We start from the raw sequence: 21,435 nt of genomic DNA, 5'->3' as shown, positions 1-21,435 counted from the left end.
CAGCCTCCATTCCGCTCTGGAGGCGGACATCAAAACGCTGCTTGCAGAGTTTTGATGTCCGTCTGACAAAAATGAGCCAAACGGATCCGTCCTGACTTACAATGTAAGTCAATGGGGACGGATCCGTTTTTAGTGACACAATATGGTCCAATTGAAACCGGATCCGCCTCCCATTGACTTTCAATGTAAGTCAAAACGGATCCGTTTGCATTATCATGAACAAAAAAAAAATATTTACATTTTTTATTTTTTTATTTTCATGGTAATGCAAACGGATTCGTTCTGAACGGATACAAGCGTTTGCATTATAGGTGCGGATCCGTCTGTGCAGATACCAGACGGATCCGCACCTAAACGCAGGTGTGAAAGTAGCCTAAGCCTAAAATGTAATTCCCAAAATGATCCAAACATGAAGTAGACATATGGGAAATGTAAAGTAATAACTATTATATGAGGTATCACTATCTATTATAAAAGTTGAGAAATTGAAATTTGAAAATTTGGGAATTTTTCTAAATTTATGGTAAATTTGGGATTTTTTCACAAATAAAGCTAAAATATTTTGACTCAAGTTTATGACTATCATGAAGTACAATGTATCACGAGAGTTCCAAAGCTATTACCACATAAAGTGACACATGTCAGTTTTGCAAAAAATGGCCTGGGCAGGAAGGTTAAAACAGGCCCGGGGTTGAAGGGGTTAAAGATAATAGAACCGGATCCGTTCATAACAGATGCAGATGGTTGTATTATCAGTAACGGAACTAGTGTGACAGTAGCCTAAGCCACCGGACATTACAGAATGCATAAGCTGCAGGGAGAAAAAAATAACTCACCTTCTCCGTGGCTGTGACGCTCTCCGCTGTGATTCTCCGCACGGCCAGGGAGAAGGAGACGCCCATTGAGAAACCCTGGTGTCTTCTCCTCCCTGTACCGATGCTCAGTATTAACATACTGAGCGGGAAAAATACAGGTGGGCACAGCGGGGCGTAAGAGCGATATTTAAAAAAAAACAGGCAGGGTGGCAGCATCAGCCTGTACAGGTATTTATCTAGAATAAAACAAAACTATGAAAGGTCCTCTTTAAGCCTCCATGAAATACAGTTTCGACATGGTGATTGTGCGGACACAGGAGCTGTGCCTGCATGATCACCACAGTAGTCCGGCACTGACAGGTAGTTGGGCAATGATCCCTCTAGATGTACCAGTTAATAACAACCATGGCATCTAAGCAGTTAGACAGAGGAGGTGGGCGCCCACTGCCCCTTGCAAATGTAATTACTGGGTGCTGATGTGTTGTAATGGCAGCCAAATCCTAACATAGGGCTCCTTGCATTCCTTGACTGTATGTCTATTAGGCTGTGCAACAGGCACAGCTTTATAGACAGCCTGTCAGTCTTAGGCCTATTGCACACGACCGTATGGCTTTTTCAGTGTTTTGCGATCCGTTTTTCACGGATCCGTTGTTCCGTGTTGTGTTTCCGTTTCTGTTCCGTTTTTCCGTTCCGTTTTTCCGTATGGCATATACAGTATACAGTAATTACATAGATAAAATTGGGCTGGGCATAACATTTTCAATAGATGGTTCAGCAAAAAACGGAACGGAAACGGAAGACATACGGATGCATTTCCGTATGTGTTCCGTTTTTTTGCGGACCCATTGACTTGAATGGAGCCACGGACTGTGATTTGCGGGCAATAATAGGACATGTTCTATGTTAAAACGGAACGGAAAAACGGAAATAGGGAAACAGAGTGCATACGGAGTACATTCCGTTTTTTTTGCGGAACTATTGAAATGAATGGTTCCGTATACGGACCGTATACGGAACGCAAAAAACGGCCAGTAAACGGGAAAAGAAAACGTCCGTGTGCAATAGGCCTTAGGCTACTTTCACACTGTCGTTTCTGGGTCCGCTTGTGAGATCCGTTTCAGGGCTCTCACAAGCGGCCCAAAACAGATCAGTTCAGCCCCAATGCATTCTGAAGGGATAAGGATCCGTTCAGTATGCATCAATTTGGCTGCGTTTGGTCTCCGTCGCGTTTTTTAGACTGTCACTAAGACGCAGCTTTCAGTGTTTTGGTGACCGTCTGACTATGCGGAGCCTAACGGAACCTTTAAGACTTACAATGTAAGTCAATGGGGACGGAACCGTTTTTCACTGACACAATATGGTGCAAATGAAAACGGATCCGTCCTCTATTGACTTTCAATGTAAGTCGAGACGGATCCGTTTTGACTTAGACTTTTTTTTGAACGAATAATGCAAACGGATCCGTTATTAACGGATACAAGCGTTTGCATTATTCGTGCGGATCTGTATGTGCAGATACAAGACGGATCCGCACAAAACGCGAGTATGAAAAAGCCTTAGGCCTCTTTCAAACGGGCGTTGCGGGAAAAGGTGCGGGTACGATTTTTCCGCGCGAGTGCAAAACATTGTAATGCGTTTTACACGCGCGTGAGAAAAATCGCGCATGTTTGGTACCCAAACCCGAACTTCTTCACAGAAGTTCGGACTTGGGATCGGTGTTCTGTAGATTGTATTATTTTCCCTTATAACATGGTTATAAGGGAAAATAATAGCATTCTGAATATAGAATACATAGTAAAATAGCGCTGGAGGGGTTAAAAAAAAATAAAAAATAATTTAACTCACCTTAATCCACTTGATCGCGCAGCCGGCATCGCTTCTGTCTTCTTTCTTTGCTGTGTGCAGGAACAGGACCTGTGGTGACGTCACTCTGGTCATCACATGGTCTATCACATGATCCATCACCATGGTAAAAGATCATGTGATGGATCATGTGATTACCAGAGTGACGTCACCACAGGTCCTTTTCCTGCACACAGCAAAGAAAGAAGACAGAAGAGATGCCGGCTGCGCGATCAAGTGGATTAAGGTGAGTTAAATTATAATTTATTTTTTTTTTAAATCCTCCAGCGCTATTGTACTATGCATTCTGTATTAAGAATGCTATTATTTTCCCTTATAACCATGTTATAAGGGAAAATAATAATGATCAGGTCTCCATCCCGATCATCTCCTAGCAACCGTGCGTGAAGATCGCACCGCATCCGCACTTGCTTGCGGATGCTTGCAATTTTCACGCAACCACATTAATTTCTATGGGGCCTGCGTTACGTGAAAAACGAACAAAATAGAGCATGCTGCGATTTTCACGCAACGCACAAGTGCTGCGTGAAAATCTCACCGCTCATGTGAACAGCCCCATAGAAATCAATGGGTCGGGATTCAGTGCGGGTGCAATACCTTCAACTCACTCATCGCATCCGCGTGGAATACTCGTCTGTGTGAAAGGGGCCTTACAGTGATAGGCTATAATGCAATGGCATTGTGACATCCCCTAGTGGGACTGAAAAAAATTATAATTTAGGCTGGTTTCACACAGGCGTTGCAGGAAAAGGTGCGGGTGCGTTGCGGGAACATGCGCGATTTTTCCGCGCGAGTGCAAAACATTGTTATGCGTTTTGCACGCGCGTGAGAAAAATCGGCATGTTTGGTGCCCAAATCCGAACTTCTTCACAGAAGTTCGGGTTTGGGTTCGGTGTTGTGTAGATTGTAGTATTTCCCCTTATAACATGGTTATAAGGGAAAATAATAGCATTCTGAATACAGAATGCATAGTACAATAGGGCTGGAGGGGTTAAAAAAAAAAAAAAAAAAATTTACTTACCTTAATCCACTTGCTCGCGCAGCCCGCCTTCTCTTCTGTCTTCTTCTTTGCTGTGTACAGGAAAAGGACCTGTGGTGACGTCACTCCGATCATCACACGATCCATCACATGATCCATCACCATGGTAAAAGATCATGTGATGGACCATGTGATGACCGGAGTGACGTCACCACAGGTCCTTTTCCTGTACACAGCTAAGATGAAGTCAGAAGAGATGCCGGCTGCGCGAGCAAGTGGATTAAGGTGAGTAAAAATTTTATTTTATTTTTTTAACCCCTCCAGCGCTATTGTACTATGCATTCTGTAGAATGCTATTATTTTTCCTTATAACCATGTTATAAGGGAAAATAATAATGATCGGGTCTCCATCCCGATCGTCTCCTAGCAACCGTGCGTGAAAATCGCACCGTATCTGCACTTGTGCGTGATAAACGCACAATATAGAGCATGCTGCAATTTTCATGCAACGCATAAGTGATGCGTGAAAATCACTGCTCATGTGCACAGCCCCCTAGAAATGAATGGGTCCGGATTCAGTGCGGGTGCAATGCGTTCACCTCACGCATTGCACCTGCGCGGAAAACTCGCCCGTGTGAAAGGGGCCTTAAGGTTTGTCTGTCAGCAGTATCAACCTTATTAAAAGGGTTGTCACATAAAGATGACTTAGCTCCTATCCACAGGAAAGGGGATGAGTATCTGATTGTCGGGGTCCGACAGACAAGGACTCCTTCCTGATCACAACAAAGAGGGCCTGTCCTTCTCTGTTTGAATGGTATAGCAGTCACGCAAGCACGCTGCTGCTCCATTCAGCTCTATGGAGCTTCCGAAGATAGGACCAATAGGGTCCATTCAGACGTCCGTAGTGATCGTAGCGGACCGCAAAACACTGACGCCGCACATCGCTGGCACTTAATAGAGGATTCCTATTCTTGTCCACATCTGCGGACAAGAATAGGACATGCTCTATTTTGCGGGACGGATCCAGACCCATTCTACAGACGTCTGAATGGACCCTCAACCAGCTGAATCATCTTGCCTGGCCCTGTCAATCAAGTGGAAGGGGGGGTGTCCAACACTGCAGAGTGGTAGGGCCTGCCCTCAGTGCACGTCAGCCCTAATTTAAATATTCGTTAAAACAATGATTTCAGTAAGGCTACATTCACACGTCCGTGGTGTGTTGCGGACCCGCAAATTGCGGGTCCGCAACACACCAGCCCGTTACCCCCATAGAAATGCCTATTCTTGTCCGCAAGCTGCGGACAAAAATAGGACATGCTCTATCTTTTTGCGGAGCTGCGGACCCAAAATCGGGGCCGCGCTCCGCAATTGCGGCTGCAGACAGCACACTGTGTGCTGTCCGCATCCATTCCGTCCCCATAGAGAATGAATGGGTCCGCACCTATTCCGCAAAATTGCGGAAAGGATGCGGACCTATTTTGCGGACGTGTGAATGGAGCCTAATGGCACAAAGGATCTGCTAAAGAAAAAAAAGTATGCTTTTAATCCTTAGGGTCAGCCCTACCAGCAATTGTTCTCGGTTTAACAGAGTTGATCCTGCTGACAGATGCTATTTAGGAACATTTAAAAATATATATATAATAATACATTTTTTCCACATAAAAGGATTAAATTTTGTAAAAGTGGTAGAAAAATAAAATAAATATGCACATATATATGATATTGCGGTGTTTGTCACAACTGTATAATAAAGATAACATGTTCCCATTCACCTCAAAGAAAATGTTAAAGAGGTTTTTTAGGCTTTTACTATTGAAGACCTAGCCTCAGGATAGGTTATCAATATGATCAACAGGGGTCGGACACCCGATACCCCCGCCGATCAGCTCCTGCTCGTCAGGATAGGTCATCAATAGAAAAATCTCAGACAACCCATTTAAGGCCTCATGCACACGACCGTGGTGTGTTTTGTGGTCCGCAAATCGCATATCCGCAAAACACGGATGGCGTCCGTGTGCGTTCCGCAATTTGCAGAACGGCACGGACAGCCTTCAATAAAGGTATATTGAGCTCGAAGTTTCCAAAGAACCCCGCCTGGTATTTCGTTCCAAAAATGCATAAGTCGCTGTCCCGACCCCCAGGGCGACCAATTGTCGCCGGGATAGGGTCAGCAACCAAACCCATCTCAAGGTACATTGATTGGTTGTTGAGGCCCTTGCTCAGGGGCACTCCCACATACCTTAAGGACACCGGAGACTTCCTCCGCGCCCTCGATAACTTTGAGTGGTGGGAGGAATTCCGCCTTGTGTCCTTGGATGTGGAGAGTTTGTATACAAGAATCCCCCATGATCTGGGACTGAAGGCCATTGGAATGGTTCTGACAAGGGCCCCGTGTTCTCTAGATTCATACAGGAATCTTTGGATTTGATACTTACTAATAACGTGTTCCAATTTAACCGGCAGTGGTACCGCCAGATACTAGGTACAGCGATGGGCACACTGGTGTCGTGCACTTTCGCGAACCTGTATCTGGCGGTATTTGAGGAGACATATGTCTTCTCATTGGGGAACCCCTTTCTGAGACATATTCACCTCTACCTGCGCTATGTGGACGACGTATTCCTGGTCTGGTCGGGCAGCGAGGAGTTGTGTAAGCAGTTTGTACATCATTTAAACAATACTAACCACATGAATATGAGATTCACTCTCAATTTCGGTGGCGATTCCTTGGATTTTTTCGATGTAAGAGTTACCACAGAAAATGGTACCCTCCATACCACAGGCTTTCGCAAGCCTACCGCAACGAACTCGCTGCTCCACCAGACCAGTTTCCATCCATCTGCGGTGAAGGATGCGGTCCAGTTTGGGCAATTCATCCAGTCTCCGCAGAATTAATAGCACAGATGAGGGGTATTTTAGTCAGGCCCACCAGCTTAAGGAGAGGCTTTTGGAGAGGGGTTACCCCCGGTGAGACGTTATCGAAGCCTTACATCGTGCTAGCCACGTCAGAATCTCCTCAGTGAAAGGATCAGAAAAAGTGATGATGATAGATTTGCATTCATCTTTAAATTTAGTCCGGCAGTGGGTATAGTGAGACAGGCCGTGTTAAATAATTGGGACCTACTAAAGGGTGAGTCCGTTCTAGGGGACTTTGTTTCTAAAAAACCTTTAATCACGTTTAGAAAATGTCACACTCTGAGAGACAAATTGGTCCATAGTGTGGTGAGACAGTTCGTTTTGCCCCCATAACTCACAGAGAAAAATGTTATGTATGGGGAGGTCACTTACAAAGTCAAAGACTTCATCACCTGCCGTACACCTTACGTAGTCTATGTCATAATGTGTACCTGCCGGAGGTTTTACATTGTTAAAACCATTAGACCCCTTTTTGAAAGAGTGCGGGAGCATTTGAGTTCCATCAGAACGGGACGGGGCTCTCCCCGCCTGATTGAGCATGCCTGTGCAGTCCATGGCGGTGATCCATTGAGCCTCTCCTTTGCTGGCATTGAGGCCGTGGGACCCATCCCGAGGGGTGGTGACCGCCACCACCTCTTGCTGCAGCGGGAGGCGCGATGGATCATCAGAACCAATGCCATGGGCTTGCACGGTCTTAATGATAAAAACAATATGGCAGTATTTCTATGAAGTTTTGTCAGTCCTCATGCGTCCCTATATTTGTTTACAAAATGTAACTTTTTGCCGTGATATGATATTGTGTTGCTCATATACCCTGTAGCGCTTTGTGTATGCGCACAGTTTGTCCTTTTTGTTGTTTGATTTTAATCACACAGTTGCGCACCTGTGGAGCGTCTCTTGGTTACCTCGGTGATGATCGGGTGTCCGCCCATATAGAGCACGGCGGTGCGCGTGTGTGTCATAGCGGTCCGAGGAAGCGCAAGTCACGCGCGAAACGGCCGTCACCACCGACTCACACTGAAGGGCCATCCCGCTCCCCAGCCTGCGAACTTACTGCAAGAAATAAAGCATTGAAGTTCTTCTAAGACAATGGTGAGTGCCGCGATTTCTTTTATCTACTTCCATGTCATACCAAGTATCTACTTGAACCAACCTCGCTGAGCACCACGCTAATCTGCTTATATCTGCTGGGCCGCTGGTTGCGACATTCGGCAGTACAGGGGTGTATGTGGGGCGAGATCAGCAGTGCCGCTGATTCCCTATCCTTTCACCTTGTATAATATACATCAATATGTCTACAACAGCTGAGCACGCGTGTGCTGAATCACCACCCCCGCCGGTCAATACAACCGAGGAAGCGGCTTTCAGTTTACATAAAGGCAGAGAGGGAGCGGATGCCTTTTTTATGGTGTGTAATGAAAAGGACTATGTGTATTCAATGAGCACCAAGTCTCTGGAGGCAAAAATCTTCCAATTAGCAGACAGGGAAGTACGCCTATTTTGGACTATAAAATCTCTGACCTCATACAAGGAATGCAATCACGTCCCGCGGGGATTGAGAGTCTATAAATAAATGCACCAATATGAGGAGGATGACAACTTTGTAGAAATGTGGAAAAGTATGCATCTAGATTTCTCTATGCAAGTACTGAACCTGGTCCTATCACGAGACGAAAAAGAATATACTGAGGTTGAACGGGATTTAGAAAAAGCGCATGCTGAACTCAAGATGAGGCTAACCGAGATACAATACACCAACTTCGAAAAAAGATTGAGCAAAAAACTCACTGTCACTCAAATGGAAATAAAGGAACGAAAAAGAAATAAATTCTTGAGAGATAAAAAATGACTATGAAAATGAAAGGGTCTTTGACGGGAACAAAAAGAGAGGCCGCTCCAGGCGTAATTCACCCGAACCCGGAGTGATTTCTGGACAACGGATTCAGATTCAAGCCAGTCAGAAAGCGGAGCAAATGTTCGGACTAGTAGTGGCCCCCCTTTAGGAAAAGAACCCGAAGGGGACGAGGGAACCGCAAAAGAAAGAAGCAACCAGACCCGCAAGTCCATGAGAAGGAGGAGACAGGTCTCATGGAAACAGTAGAGACCTCTCATCCTGATTTTTCCCCACAGGACTCTCCCAATGTTGTAGTAAATCTCACCCCACATGAATTGCCCCCGAGCTGTCTCTCACTCCTCCAACGAGGGCTGGGATACAGCTTAGTGGAACAATTCAATTTGGTGGACTTTGAAATAGATTTGTACAGAGCCGTCCGGAAACTATTTCTCAAAAAAATGTTTTCCGAGAGTAGTTCAATACGTCCCCTACCACTTTCCGGTGAGGTCCCTGCACACATGACATGTGCTGATTTTCACTTACAATGCTTTAGTCATGAGGAGATTGAGTGTGTAAAATTCCTTGCTGATATCGAGAGCAAAAACGTTATTGTACCTGAGCATCATGTAGGATTTCTAGGCGGCATCAGGTCCACTTTCCTCCCCCATATGCCGGCAGGCTCTGCCATTGACCTCTTCTATAAAAGAGTACTTAGGGATGTACGTGCACTGATTTATCCAGTGGCACCTCCTAATATTACTCGTGAGGAATGGCTGGCTTTAAAGTGGCTTGAAGGTTTAAATGATGTTGTCATCAAGCCCGCCGACAAGGGGGGAAATGTGGTCCTGATAACCAAGGTCTATTATCTGGAGGAAGCAGCTAGGCAGCTCGATGACAGAAATGTCTATGAGAAATTGAGAGAATATCCAGTCCCCTCTATACTTGGCAAATTGCAGTTTCTCCTTGACAAATATATACAGTTGCAAGAAAAAGTATGTGAACCCTTTGGAATGATATCGATTTCTGCACAAATTGGTCATAAAATGTGATCTGATCTTCATCTAAGTCACAATAATAGACAATCACAGTCTGCTTAAACTAATAACACACAAAGAATTACATGTTACCATGTTTTTATTGAACACACCATGTAAACATTCATAGTGCAGGTGTAAAAAGTATGTGAACCCCTAGACTAATGACATCTCCAAGAGCTAATTGGAGTGAGGTGTCAGCCAACTGGAGTCTGATCAATGAGATGAGATTGGAGGTGTTGGTTACAGCTGCCCTGCCCTATAAAAAACACACACCAGTTCTGGGTTTGCTTTTCACAAGAAGCATTGCCTGATGTGAATGATGCCTTGCACAAAAGAGCTCTCAAAAGACCTATGATTAAGAATTGTTGACTTGCATAAAGCTGGAAAGGGTTATAAAAGTATCTCCAAAAGCCTTGCTGTTCATCAGTCCACGGTAAGACAAATTGTCTATAAATGGAGGACGTTCAGCACTGCTGTTACTCTCCCTAGGAGTGGCCGTCCTGTAAAGATGACTGCAAGAGCACAGCGTAGACTGCTCAATGAGGTGAAGAAGAATCCTAGAGTGTCAGCTAAAGACTTACAAAAGTCTCTGGCAAATGCTAACATCCCTGTTAGCGAATCTACGATACGTAAAACACTAGACAAGAATGGATTTCATGGGAGGATACCACAGAGGAAGCCACTGCTGTCCAAAAAAACATTGCTGCACGTTTACAGTTTGCACAAGAGCACCTGGATGTTTCACAGCAGTACTGGCAAAATATTCTGTGGACAGAGGAAACCAAAGTTGAGTTGTTTGGAAGAAACGCACAACACTATGTGTGGAGAAAAAGAGGCACAGCACACCAACATCAAAACCTCATCCCAACTGTGAAGTATGGTGGTGGGGGCATCGTGGTTTGGGGCTGCTTTGTTGCATCAGGGCCTGGACGGATTGCTATCATCGAAGGAAAAATGAATTCCCAAGTTTATCACGACATTTTGCAGGAGAACTTAAGGCCATCTGTCCACCAGCTGAAGCTCAACAGAAGATGGGTGCTGCAACAGGACAACGACCCAAAGCATAGAAGTAAATCAACACCAGAATGGCTTAAACAGAAGAAAATACGCCTTCTGGAGTGGCCCAGTCAGGGTCCTGACCTCAACCCGATGGAGATGCTGTGGCAGGACCTCAAGAAAGCGATTTACACCAGACATCCCAAGAATATTGCTGAACTGAAACAGTTCTGTAAAGAGGAATGGTGAAGAATTACTCCTGACCGTTGTGCACGTCTGATCTGCAACTACAGGAAACGTTTGGTGGAAGTTATTGCTGCCAAAGGAGGTTCAACCAGTTATTAAATCCAAGGGTTCACATACTTTTTCCACCTGCACTGTGAATGTTTACATGGTGTGTTCAATAAAAACATGGTAACATTTAATTCTTTGTGTGTTATTAGGTTAAGCAGACTGTGATTGTCTATTGTTGTGACTTAGATGAAGATCAGATCACATTTTATGACCAATTTGTGCAGAAATCCTTATCATTCCAAAGGGTTCACATACTTTTTCTTGCAACTGTAGATTTACAGTTTTTGCCCAAAAATATTTTGGAAAAATTGAGCCCGAAGTTTCCAAAGAACCCCGCCTGGTATTTCGGTCCCAAAATGCATAAGTCGCTGTCCCGACCCCCAGGGCGACCTATTGTCGCCGGGATAGGGTCAGCAACCAAACCCATCTCAAGGTACATTGATTGGTTGTTGAGGCCCTTGCTCAGGGGCACTCCCACATACCTTAAGGACACCGGAGACTTCCTCCGCACCCTCTATAACTTTGAGTGGCGGGAGCAATTCCGCCTTGTGTCCTTGGATGTGGAGAGTTTGTATACAAGAATCCCCCATTATCTGGGACTGAAGGCCATTGGAATGGTTTTGAGTCGCTCCGACAAGGGCCCCGTGTTCTCTAGATTCATACAGGAATCTTTGGATTTGATACTTATTAACAACGTGTTCCAATTTGACCGGCAGTGGTACCGCCAGATACTAGGTACAGCGATGGGCACACTGGTGTCGTGCACTTTCGCGAACCTGTATCTGGCGGTATTTGAGGAGACATATGTCTTCTCATTGGGTAACCCCTTTCTGAGACATATTCACCTCTACCTGCGCTATGTGGACGACGTATTCCTGGTCTGGTCGGGCAGCGAGGAGTTGTGTAAGCAGTTTGTACATAATTTAAACAATACTAACCACATGAATATGAGATTAACTCTCAATTTCGGTGGCAATTCCTTGGATTTTTTTGATGTAAGAGTCACCACAGAAAATGGTACCCTCCATACCACAGGCTTTCGCAAGCCTACCGCAACGAACTCGCTGCTCCACCAGACCAGTTTCCATCCATCTGCGGTGAAGGATGCGGTCCCGTTCGGGCAATTCTTCCATCTCTGCAGAATTAATAGCACAAATGAGGGCTATTTTAGTCAGGCCCACAAGCTTAAGGAGAGGCTTTTGGAGAGGGGTTACCCCCGGTGAGACGTTATCGAAGCCTTACATCGTGCTAGCCACGTCAGAATCTCCTCAGTGAAAGGATCAGAAAAAGTGATGATGATAGATTTGCATTCATCTTTAAATTTAGTCCGGCAGTGGGTATAGTGAGACAGGCCGTGTTAAATAATTGGGACCTACTAAAGGGTGAGTCCGTTCTAGGGGACTTGGTTTCTAAAAAACCTTTAATCACGTTTAGAAAATGTCACACTCTGAGAGACAAATTGGTCCATAGTGTGGTGAGACAGTCTAAGCAAAGTAATTGGTTGCAGAGCAGGAAACCGCAGGGAAACTATAAGTGTGGAATGTTTTTGTTTTGCCCCCATAACTCACAGAGAAAAATGTTATGTATGGGGGGGGGGGGTCACTCACAAAGTCAAAGACTTCATCACCTGCCGTACACCTTACGTAGTCTATGTCATAATGTGCACCTGCCGGAGGTTTTACATCGGTAAGACCATTAGACCCCTATTTGAAAAAGTGCGGGAGCATTTGAGTTCCATCAGAACGGGACGGGGCTCTCCCCGCCTGATTGATCATGTCCGTGCAGTCCATGGCGGTGATCCATTGAGCCTCTCCTTTGCTGGCATTGAGGCCGAGGGACCCATCCCGAGGGGTGGTGACCGCCACCGCCTCTTGCTGCAGCGGGAGGCGCGATGGATCATCAGAACTAACGTCATGGGCTTGCACGGTCTTAATGATAAAAACAATATGGCAGTATTTCTATGAGGTTTTCTCAGTCCTCATGCGTCCCTATATTTGTTTACAAAATGTAACTTTTTGCCGTGATATGATATTGTGTTGCTCATATACCCTGTAGCGCTTTGTGTATGCGCACAGTTTGTCCTGTTCGTTGTTTGTTTTTAATCACACAGTTGCGCACCTGTGGAGCGTCTCTTGGTTACCTTGGTGATGATCGGGTGTCCGCCCATATAGAGCACGGCGGTGCGCGTGTGTGTCATAGCGGTCCAAGGAAGCGCAAGTCACGCACGAAACGGCCGTCACCGCCGACTCACACTGAAGGGCCATCCCGCTCCCCAGCCTGCGAACTTACTGCAAGAAATAAAGCATTGAAGTTCTTCTAAGACAGTGGTGAGTGCCGCGATTTCTTTCATCTACTTCCATGTCAGCCTTCAATAAATACCTATTCTTGTCTACAAAGCGCGGATAAGAATAGGACATGTTAAAAAATTTTAGCGGGGCCACGGAACGGAGCAACGGAGTGCTGTCCGCAACTTTTGCGGCCCCATTGAAGTGAATGGGTCCGAGCCGCCAAAACGGCGGCTCGGATGCGGACCCAAATAACGGCGATGTGCATGAGGCCTAAGTCACATACACCCCAAAAAGGTACCAATGAAAACTACATCTTCTCTTGCAAGAAAACAAGCCATAGCTATAGGTTTAAAAGTAATATCAGGAAGTATTACTTTACTGAGAGAGTAGTGGATGCATGGAATAGCCTTCCTGCAGAAGTGGTAGCTGCAAATACAGTGAAGGAGTTTAAGCATGCATGGGATAGGCATAAGGCCATCCTTCATATAAGATAGGGCCGGGGGCTATCCATCGTATTCAGTATATTGGGCAGACTAGATGGGCCAAATGGTTCTTATCTGCCGACACATTCTATGTTTCTATGTTTCACATGTGGCTACATTTATTTTATTTTCCTTTGTAAAGTTTGTAAAGATGTTAACAAAAAATGGGTGGGTTCAAACATATGTTTTTATGGCGTTTTGGTGCATTTTTGCAGTTGTAGTGGTTTTTTTAAAAACACCAGCTCCAGATGTTACCTGAAAGTCAATGAGAAATATGAGATGCAGGGCACAGTATACGGAACCATTCATTTCAATGGTTCTGCTAAAAAAATGGAAGTTACTCCGTGTGCATTCCGTTTCCGTATGTCCGTATTTCCATTCCGCAAAAAAATAGAACATGTCCTATTATTGTCCGCATTACAGACAAGGACAGTACTGTTCTATTAGGGGCCAGCTGTTTCTTTTTGCAAAATACGGAATGCACATGGACGTCATCTATATTTTTTGCGGATCCGTTTTTTGTGGACTGCAAAGTACATACGGTCTTGTGCATGAGGCCTAAGTTAGGTGGCATTTTTGGGTCTCTGGTGTTTGTTTTTTAACAGCATGTAAAAGCTTTTGGCATTTTGCCTTCTTTTTCTCTATGGGGAATAAAACAGCAGAAGAGAAAGTTGTTCACATACTGTACTTGTTTAGAAAAGGACGATACTTAAAAAACACTATAAAAAACAGCATGCCATATGGAAAAATGTAAGCAGTTTCTACTGTGTTTTTTGAGTGAACAAAAACCGCCAGAGCAAATTTGTGTGTAGGGCCTAAAAGCCAATGCCCAAACACTTGCCTGACCATTCTGCCCCTGATATCTACATATACCAGTTACCTTGTTAGTTCTGGCTTGTTTTTCCAAATTGTTAACACAACTCCTATCACAATGCATATATTCGCTATAAGGATGAGGCCAACAGGCAGGAGAAAAGACCATAACATTGGCTTCGAAATATCAAACTGCTTTTCTTTATTTTCAGCAAGAAGCCAGCAGCTGTAAATAGGCAGAATAAGCTGTAATTAATATCAAAATTAATTGAAATAGACAAACATGTTTAAAAATATTCCCAAAAATAAGAATCTCCTTATGCCAAAAAATTAAGTATAAATGATTAGTATCATTGTACCCAGCGATCACATAAAAAAGAATGCCAGGATTGTTTTTTGCTGAGCCTGCATCCCAGAAAAAAATAAGTAAAAAGCAATCAAGAAGTTGTAGGTATCCTACAATGATACAAGTTAAAGCAAACCCAAAAATAAAAAAAAGTTAGAGCTCTTGGCATATGGTGTCACAAAAACAATTGTTTTCCTTTTTAAAAAGTGTTTTTGTGTGCAGAAGTAGTAAAGATTAAAAGACCTATACATATTTCTTATGGGTACAATGCACAGAATTAGGTTAGCACCTTATTCAGGGGAAAAGGGGGAATTGTGTTTTTTTTTCCATTTCCCCCTAGAAGGAGTTAATAAAGTTAAACTTTAAATTGTATGTAACCAAAAATGGAAACCATTTCAGCTCAACTAAAAACTCTGAAATGAGCCATTCCACCGTTATTGCTCCTGGAAATGTATGAATAAACTGACAATTTTGTGTTACCATTACACATGTCAATAGGGTGTGTCCCAAAACACTATGCAATCCTTGCTGACAGTGTAAGAAAAGCTGCTCCAAATAGGTTTATAATGGGAAACGCAAGTACTGTATTTTTTGCCCCATGAGACGTATCTTTTTCCCCAAAAGTGAGGGGGAATGTCACTGCGTCTTATGGGGTGAATACTAATGAGCGCTTTTTATTATGGCAGCGCTTATTAGTACCGGAGGATCGGGAGGCGTGAAGGCTCTGTACTCACCCCTTCCTAGTCCTCCGCTGTCGGTTCTATGGCTGCGTCACAGAGCGCCCTCACGCTGTGCGCATCAGGTGACAGATTGCTGGAGGTAAGGAGTGGCGGCGTCCTGAGCAAGAGAGGTAAGTGTTTTATTTTATTTTATGTGCTCTGTGGCATGGGGGCTGATGAGAGGCATATGGGAGCTGATGAGAGGCGTATGGGGGCTGATGAGAGGCATATGGGGGCTGATAAGAGGCATGGGACTCTTATCTCAGGTCTGATTGGGGGTCATTCACATTGGGGACTGAGCTGAGGTCTGATTGGGGGTCTGATCTGAGGTCTTATTGGGGCTGTCAGCTGAGGTCTGATTAACATTGGGGGTCTGATTGGAGTTCCGATCTGAGGTCTAATGAAAAATATTTTTTTCTTATTGTCCTCCTCTAAAACCTAGGTGCGTCTTATAAGGCGAAAAATACGGAATTTACTTTAAAACAGACATGTCAGAAGAGGTGACAGGTCCTCTTTAAAGGTGTCACCCAGATTTGGGCTATAAATCCCTTTTTGTAATACTTTTTTTTGTCACATTGTTTTATGTAAGATTATATAGAGTGCCACTGCATGGGAGCAATTGCTTATAAAAAATAATGCAATAACTATTATTATTATTATTATCTGATTTACATTAAAGGGGTTGTCTCACTTCAGTGAATAGCATTTATGATGCAAAGAAAGTTAATACATTATACACTGCTCGTTTCCATGGTTACGACCACCCTGTAATCCACCAGTGGTGGTCGTGCTTGCACAATATAGAAAAAAGCACAGGTATCACTAGTGGCTGGGACTGTGGGGGTACACACAGTCCAACACATTTTTCTGTAATGTGCAAGCATGGTCATCTTGCTGGATTGCCGGGTGGTTGTAACCATGTGTAACGCCCCAGAGTGGCATTACCACCTTTTTGCGCACCGCCACTATCTCTTATGGTTGATTCTGTATCATCTTGCATATTTATTGCTATGTCCTGCATAATGTGTATTCATATTTCCTTATAAATAACTGTTTAAGTGTAATGTACCTGATTCACCAGCAGATGGTGGCAGTATTGGCAGAGCTAGTTTCCCTGGAGTGGAACCTTCTATCCATTCCAGCCCTCTCTGGAGAGGGAGGTGTTAGTTAGAAGTTACTATCACTGAAGTCAACTACCTAAAATATAACTTTTAATGTAGAAATACAAAAAAATCACAATGAGCCCCTCACACGGGGACTATTATACATACAGACAGACAGACAGACAATAAGGGGCTTATTCAGGACCAGAAGATGTATAACGGTAATGGAGTGGGGGCAAGGCCATAGGAGTCCCTAGTTTATCCCTAGGGTATCCCTTACCTATTCTCTGCCCATATAAGGGCTGTGTACTAGCTTGTACACACTGTGATACCTTTTGGCGCAAAACCACAATAGCGAAGGTCGTTTTTTTGGAAATATTTATTTGTTCAGGTGACAACGCGTTTCGGAGTAAAAATACTCCTTTGTCAAGTCTAAAAGAAACAGTAGTATGTGAAGCGATGGAATCAGAAAATAATACATAAGGATAAAACAACATACATATATATATATATATATATACATGCATAGTTACATACACACACACATATACATAGACACATGTATAGAGGTACGCGATTGACAATACTAGCAGATCATAATATAATAATAGATCAGATAAATGTGAGATTAAAATATACGGTAAAAAAAAATTTTAAAAAGCAAGAGGAGGCCGTGGTTGACGTGGTGGCCTAGGTACAGAGAGAACGGATAGACTAATGTAATATTATTATAAATATTAAAAACTAAAAACTAAACATAAAACTAAAAACTAAACATAAAGGATAGAATATAATAATGATATATAATAATGATAATAATAATAATGAATGAATGTGACTGAGGGTGCATCTGTCAGGGGGTACATGATTGATTGTACTCATACAAACTCATACATATAAATACACAAATACATAAATGCACATTTGCAATAGTCAAAAGGATGTGATGGTATATGTGGGTGGTGGGGGGAGGCACATGGGGGAGAGAAGATGGAGGCAGTTACCTTAGGGCCGGGCATACACGATTGGCAGGGCTGGTCCAATTTCTAGAGTGAGAATAAGGGGAAAGACATTATTAGCCATGTGAGTTATTAGTTCAAATTGGTCTGGGAGGTTGATTTGACTAATTGTGGCTATTTGATTATCTAATAATTAAACTATCCGGATATAATGGCATAATTGTGTGGGTATATGATGTTACCTGGTGCCGGGTCCTGTCCTTGTGTAGCGCGGCTTGCCATGTGTGTGCAAGCGCGCGCTTTAAGAGCCGAACAGAGGGAGGAGGTGTGGCAGTATGCCGGCATATGATTGGAGGATGTGAAGAGGCGAGGGGCGGGGCTGTACACGGACTGCTGCGGTGGAGGTTCTATGTGTTCGTGCGCTCTGGGGGAGGTGTGGCAGCTAGCTGGCAGTTCATTGGGGGATGTGGGAAGGCGGGGGGCGGAGCTACTTGCGGGCTGCTGCGGTGAACTCTGTTGGTGTCGGTGCGCTCAGTGACCTGATGTTGTTGCGCTAATGTCGGCGGTTATGCACTGATGTCGGGGAAAGGGTGTGTGGGTGTAGGATGTATGAATATGGTCAGTGGTGTGGGTGATTGATGATACATGGGTGGACAAACTTGGGATGGGATGGGATGAGGTTGATTGGGGGGGCGACGGCCTAAGGGTAACGGAGTGTGGTGGTGAATGTGGGTGATAGTAGATGACGATGGTGTTAATGATAATGGCACCCCTGATGATGATGATGATTATTGCAATGGTGGTAGAGGGGATCAGTTTATGTGACTACATGGTGGATATTTATTGTGTGATGGTGTAGGTGATGGTGTATGGTGATATTGATGGTGATGGAGATGATAAAATGATGAAATGATAATGGACTGGATTGAATGATGGAGGTGGTCAAAGTAATAAAGTGATGGTTGATGAGAGGGGGTGTTTTTACGCATGTATATACACACATACACAACCCGTATATGTGTGTGCACACACACGTGCACGCGGACACCGGTGTGAGTTGGTTTGGTATCCATATATGAATACCCGCATACATACACGTACACATACACAAGCGTCTGCATATGAATGCCAGTGTGAGCACGATAGGTGATGGTTTAGGAGTGTGTGTGTTGGCAGAGGGGGGGGGGGGGGGGTGTTTTGGCTATTAGAAGCAATTGCTTTCAAGGGATTCGTTAAGACCATACGGTTCTATTGTCTGTAATTTGAATATCCAAAACATTTCTTTTCTTCTTAATTTTTGGTACCGGTTGGTGCAGGTGGTCGGGATTTGTTCTATTGGTGTTATTGAAAGGTCCACAGGATTTTTGTTATGGCAATTGAGAAAATGTCGTGAGACTCCATGTTTTATGAAGCCGTTAGTGATGTTCCACCGGTGTTTATTTATTCTCTCTCTCAGAGTCATGGTAGTGCGGCCTATATATTGTAATCCGCAGGTGCATTCCAGCAAATAGATGACATAGGAGGACGAGCAGTTTAGGAAATTTTCAATTTTGAATTGTTCTCCGGTGACATTGCTAACAAAATTGGTGACTCGGGAGGAGATGTTATTGCAGCATTTGCATCGGCGGTGTCCGCACTTGAAGCTTCCAAGGACTTGGGGGAACATGGTTACTGTGGATGGTGTATTTGTCTTTTGGGACCGTAAACGACTGGGGGCGATGAGGTTTTTGAGAGTTTGTGCTCTTCTGAAAGTTATTTGGGGTTTTGATTGGATGTGTTTTTTTAAAAACGGATCTGCTTGTAGGATAGGCCAATGTTTTGAAAAAATATTGCGCAAGATATTATGGTTGGTGTTAAATGTGGTGGTGAAGGAGGTTTGATATTTCTTGGTGGTTTTTAAACCGACCTCTTCGGTTTTTGAGGATAGGCAGTTTTCTTGTGTGTATCCTTGTGTCCGCTTGAGGGCCGCCTTGATGACTCCACTGGGGTACCCTTTGTTTAAGAATCTCTTTTTGATAATTTGGCTTTGTTGTTTGAAATCTTCGTCATTAGTACAGTTTCTACGGATGCGTTTGAACTGACTGAAAGGGACATTGTTTTTCCATTTTTTGTGGTGTGCGCTCTGGTAGTCTAAGTAGCTATTTCCATCAACTTTTTTGAAAAAGGTTTTGGTTTCAATGTGGTTGTTCCTGGACGAGAGGACTAGGTCTAAGTATTCAACGGATGTTTTTGAATAATTTGCTGTGAAGGTGAGGTTGAAGTCGTTATTGTTCAAGTGAGTGGTGAATTTGTTGATGTCTTCTATACTTCCGTCCCAAATGAATAGTAGGTCGTCAATATAACGTCTGTAGAAGATTAATTTATTTCGCCAAGGCTGCCCATTGTGGATGTATTGCTTCTCGAAGACCCCCATATATAGATTTGCGTAGCTCGGCGCAAAACGCGTCCCCATTGCGGTCCCTTTCGTCTGCTTGTATATTCTGTCCTCAAAGGTGAAGATATTGTGATTGAGTATAAACTCAATGGCTTCCAGTACAAACTGGCTTTGTTTGTCTGGAAGGCTTACGTCTCGCTGTAACACCTGTCGTATGGCATTGATTCCTGTGGTGTGTGGAATATTAGAGTACAGGGAAGAAACGTCTAATGTGGCCCAGGTGTAGGATTCCTTCCATTCGATGTCCTTGAGAAGGGTGATGAGGCTGGCTGAGTCCTTTAGGTATGATGGTAATTGTGTGACGTATTTTTGAAGCAGAATGTCGATATAGTGGGATAGGTTGCATGTTAAAGAGGAAATTCCGGAAATGATAGGTCTTCCTGGTGGATTGGTGATGGATTTGTGGATTTTTGGTAGATGATAGAATAGTGCTAGGTTCGGATGGTCTATTGTGATATAATCTTTTTCTTTTTTGGATAGTATTCTTTCTATTTCGGCTGTTTTCAAGAGTGCTGTTAGTTTCTTGGCGTCTTCCCCTAATGGGTTTTCTGCTAGAGTTATATAGTACTCCTTATCGCTTAAAATCTTGTAGGCTTCTTCCAGGTAGCATTTCTTATCCTGGATCACAATTCCACCTCCCTTGTCGGCATTCCTGATGACAAGCGACTTATTGGCCATAAGGTTTTTTAGGGCGGTTTTTTCATCTTTGTTGAGGTTGTTGGGAATTTTCAGGTCTCTATTTATGGTCCTGAGGTCTTTCGCGACCAGGGCCGAGAATGCTTCTATTTGGCTCCCCCTGTGGTGTGTGGGGTTGAACATGGATTTAGGTTTCAACCCGGTATTGATGGCTTCAGGGCTCCCATCGGTCTAAGAGATTCCATTGTCCGTTGTCACCTGTGGTGGAATCTTTGGTCTTGACGTTTGGATTTCAAAGTGTCTGGTTAGTGTCAGTTTGCGGATGTAAGTGTTGAGGTCAACAAACAATTCGAATTCGTCAAATTTACTGGTGGGGCAGAACGATAGACCTTTCTGTAGTAGACTAGTTTCCGCTTTAGTGAGTGCGTGTGATGAGAGATTGAAAATTCTGACTAATGTGTCCTCTTGTTCCTCTTTGGGCTTACCTTGTGTGTCTTTGGGCTTACCCAGATGGTGGGAGCACTCTGTCCCCGTGCCTAGCCTATCTGTCCTTAAAACACCCTTGCAACAAATACGGACCCTTATGGATGCCTGGGTCATTCAATATAATCCAAAATATACAAGATGATTGTCTAAATGAATGGTTCTCGTCTCGACGCGTTTCCCCTTATGGATAAGGTTCGTCAGGAGACAACCAGTAAACAACCAAGTCAGGCGCTGCCCCTCCGCAGCGAATGCATATTGACAATCAAAAACAGAAAACAGAATAAACCAAAATGCTGGAGCACCCAAAAGATGGTACCCAGCTGTCAGACATATAATGAGTTGCACAACGATAATGCAGCTAAGAAGGAACTGTATAGACTGAGCTTGCGACAAAAATGCAAATACAAAGATATATAAAGATAAGCAGCGTTATAC

The 21,435-nt window shown here is 43.9% G+C and overlaps 1 protein-coding gene across 1 annotated transcript in view; it reads right to left on the bottom strand.

The window, feature by feature from the left end:
* ADGRG7 (adhesion G protein-coupled receptor G7) overlaps positions 1-21,435 on the bottom strand; it is a 47,988-nt gene that overhangs the window by 6,192 nt on the left and 20,361 nt on the right. Inside the window, exon 8 of the mRNA XM_040422105.1 lies at positions 14,385-14,543. Coding sequence (XP_040278039.1) covers positions 14,385-14,543 — 159 coding nt within the window. The remainder of the gene's footprint in view (positions 1-14,384; positions 14,544-21,435) is intronic.

Source organism: Bufo bufo, chromosome 3 (assembly GCF_905171765.1).
Source record: "Bufo bufo chromosome 3, aBufBuf1.1, whole genome shotgun sequence".
NCBI lineage: Eukaryota > Metazoa > Chordata > Amphibia > Anura > Bufonidae > Bufo > Bufo bufo.
The sequence above is the reverse complement of the archived record's forward strand: the minus strand, read 5'-3'. Positions and strand labels throughout refer to the sequence as shown.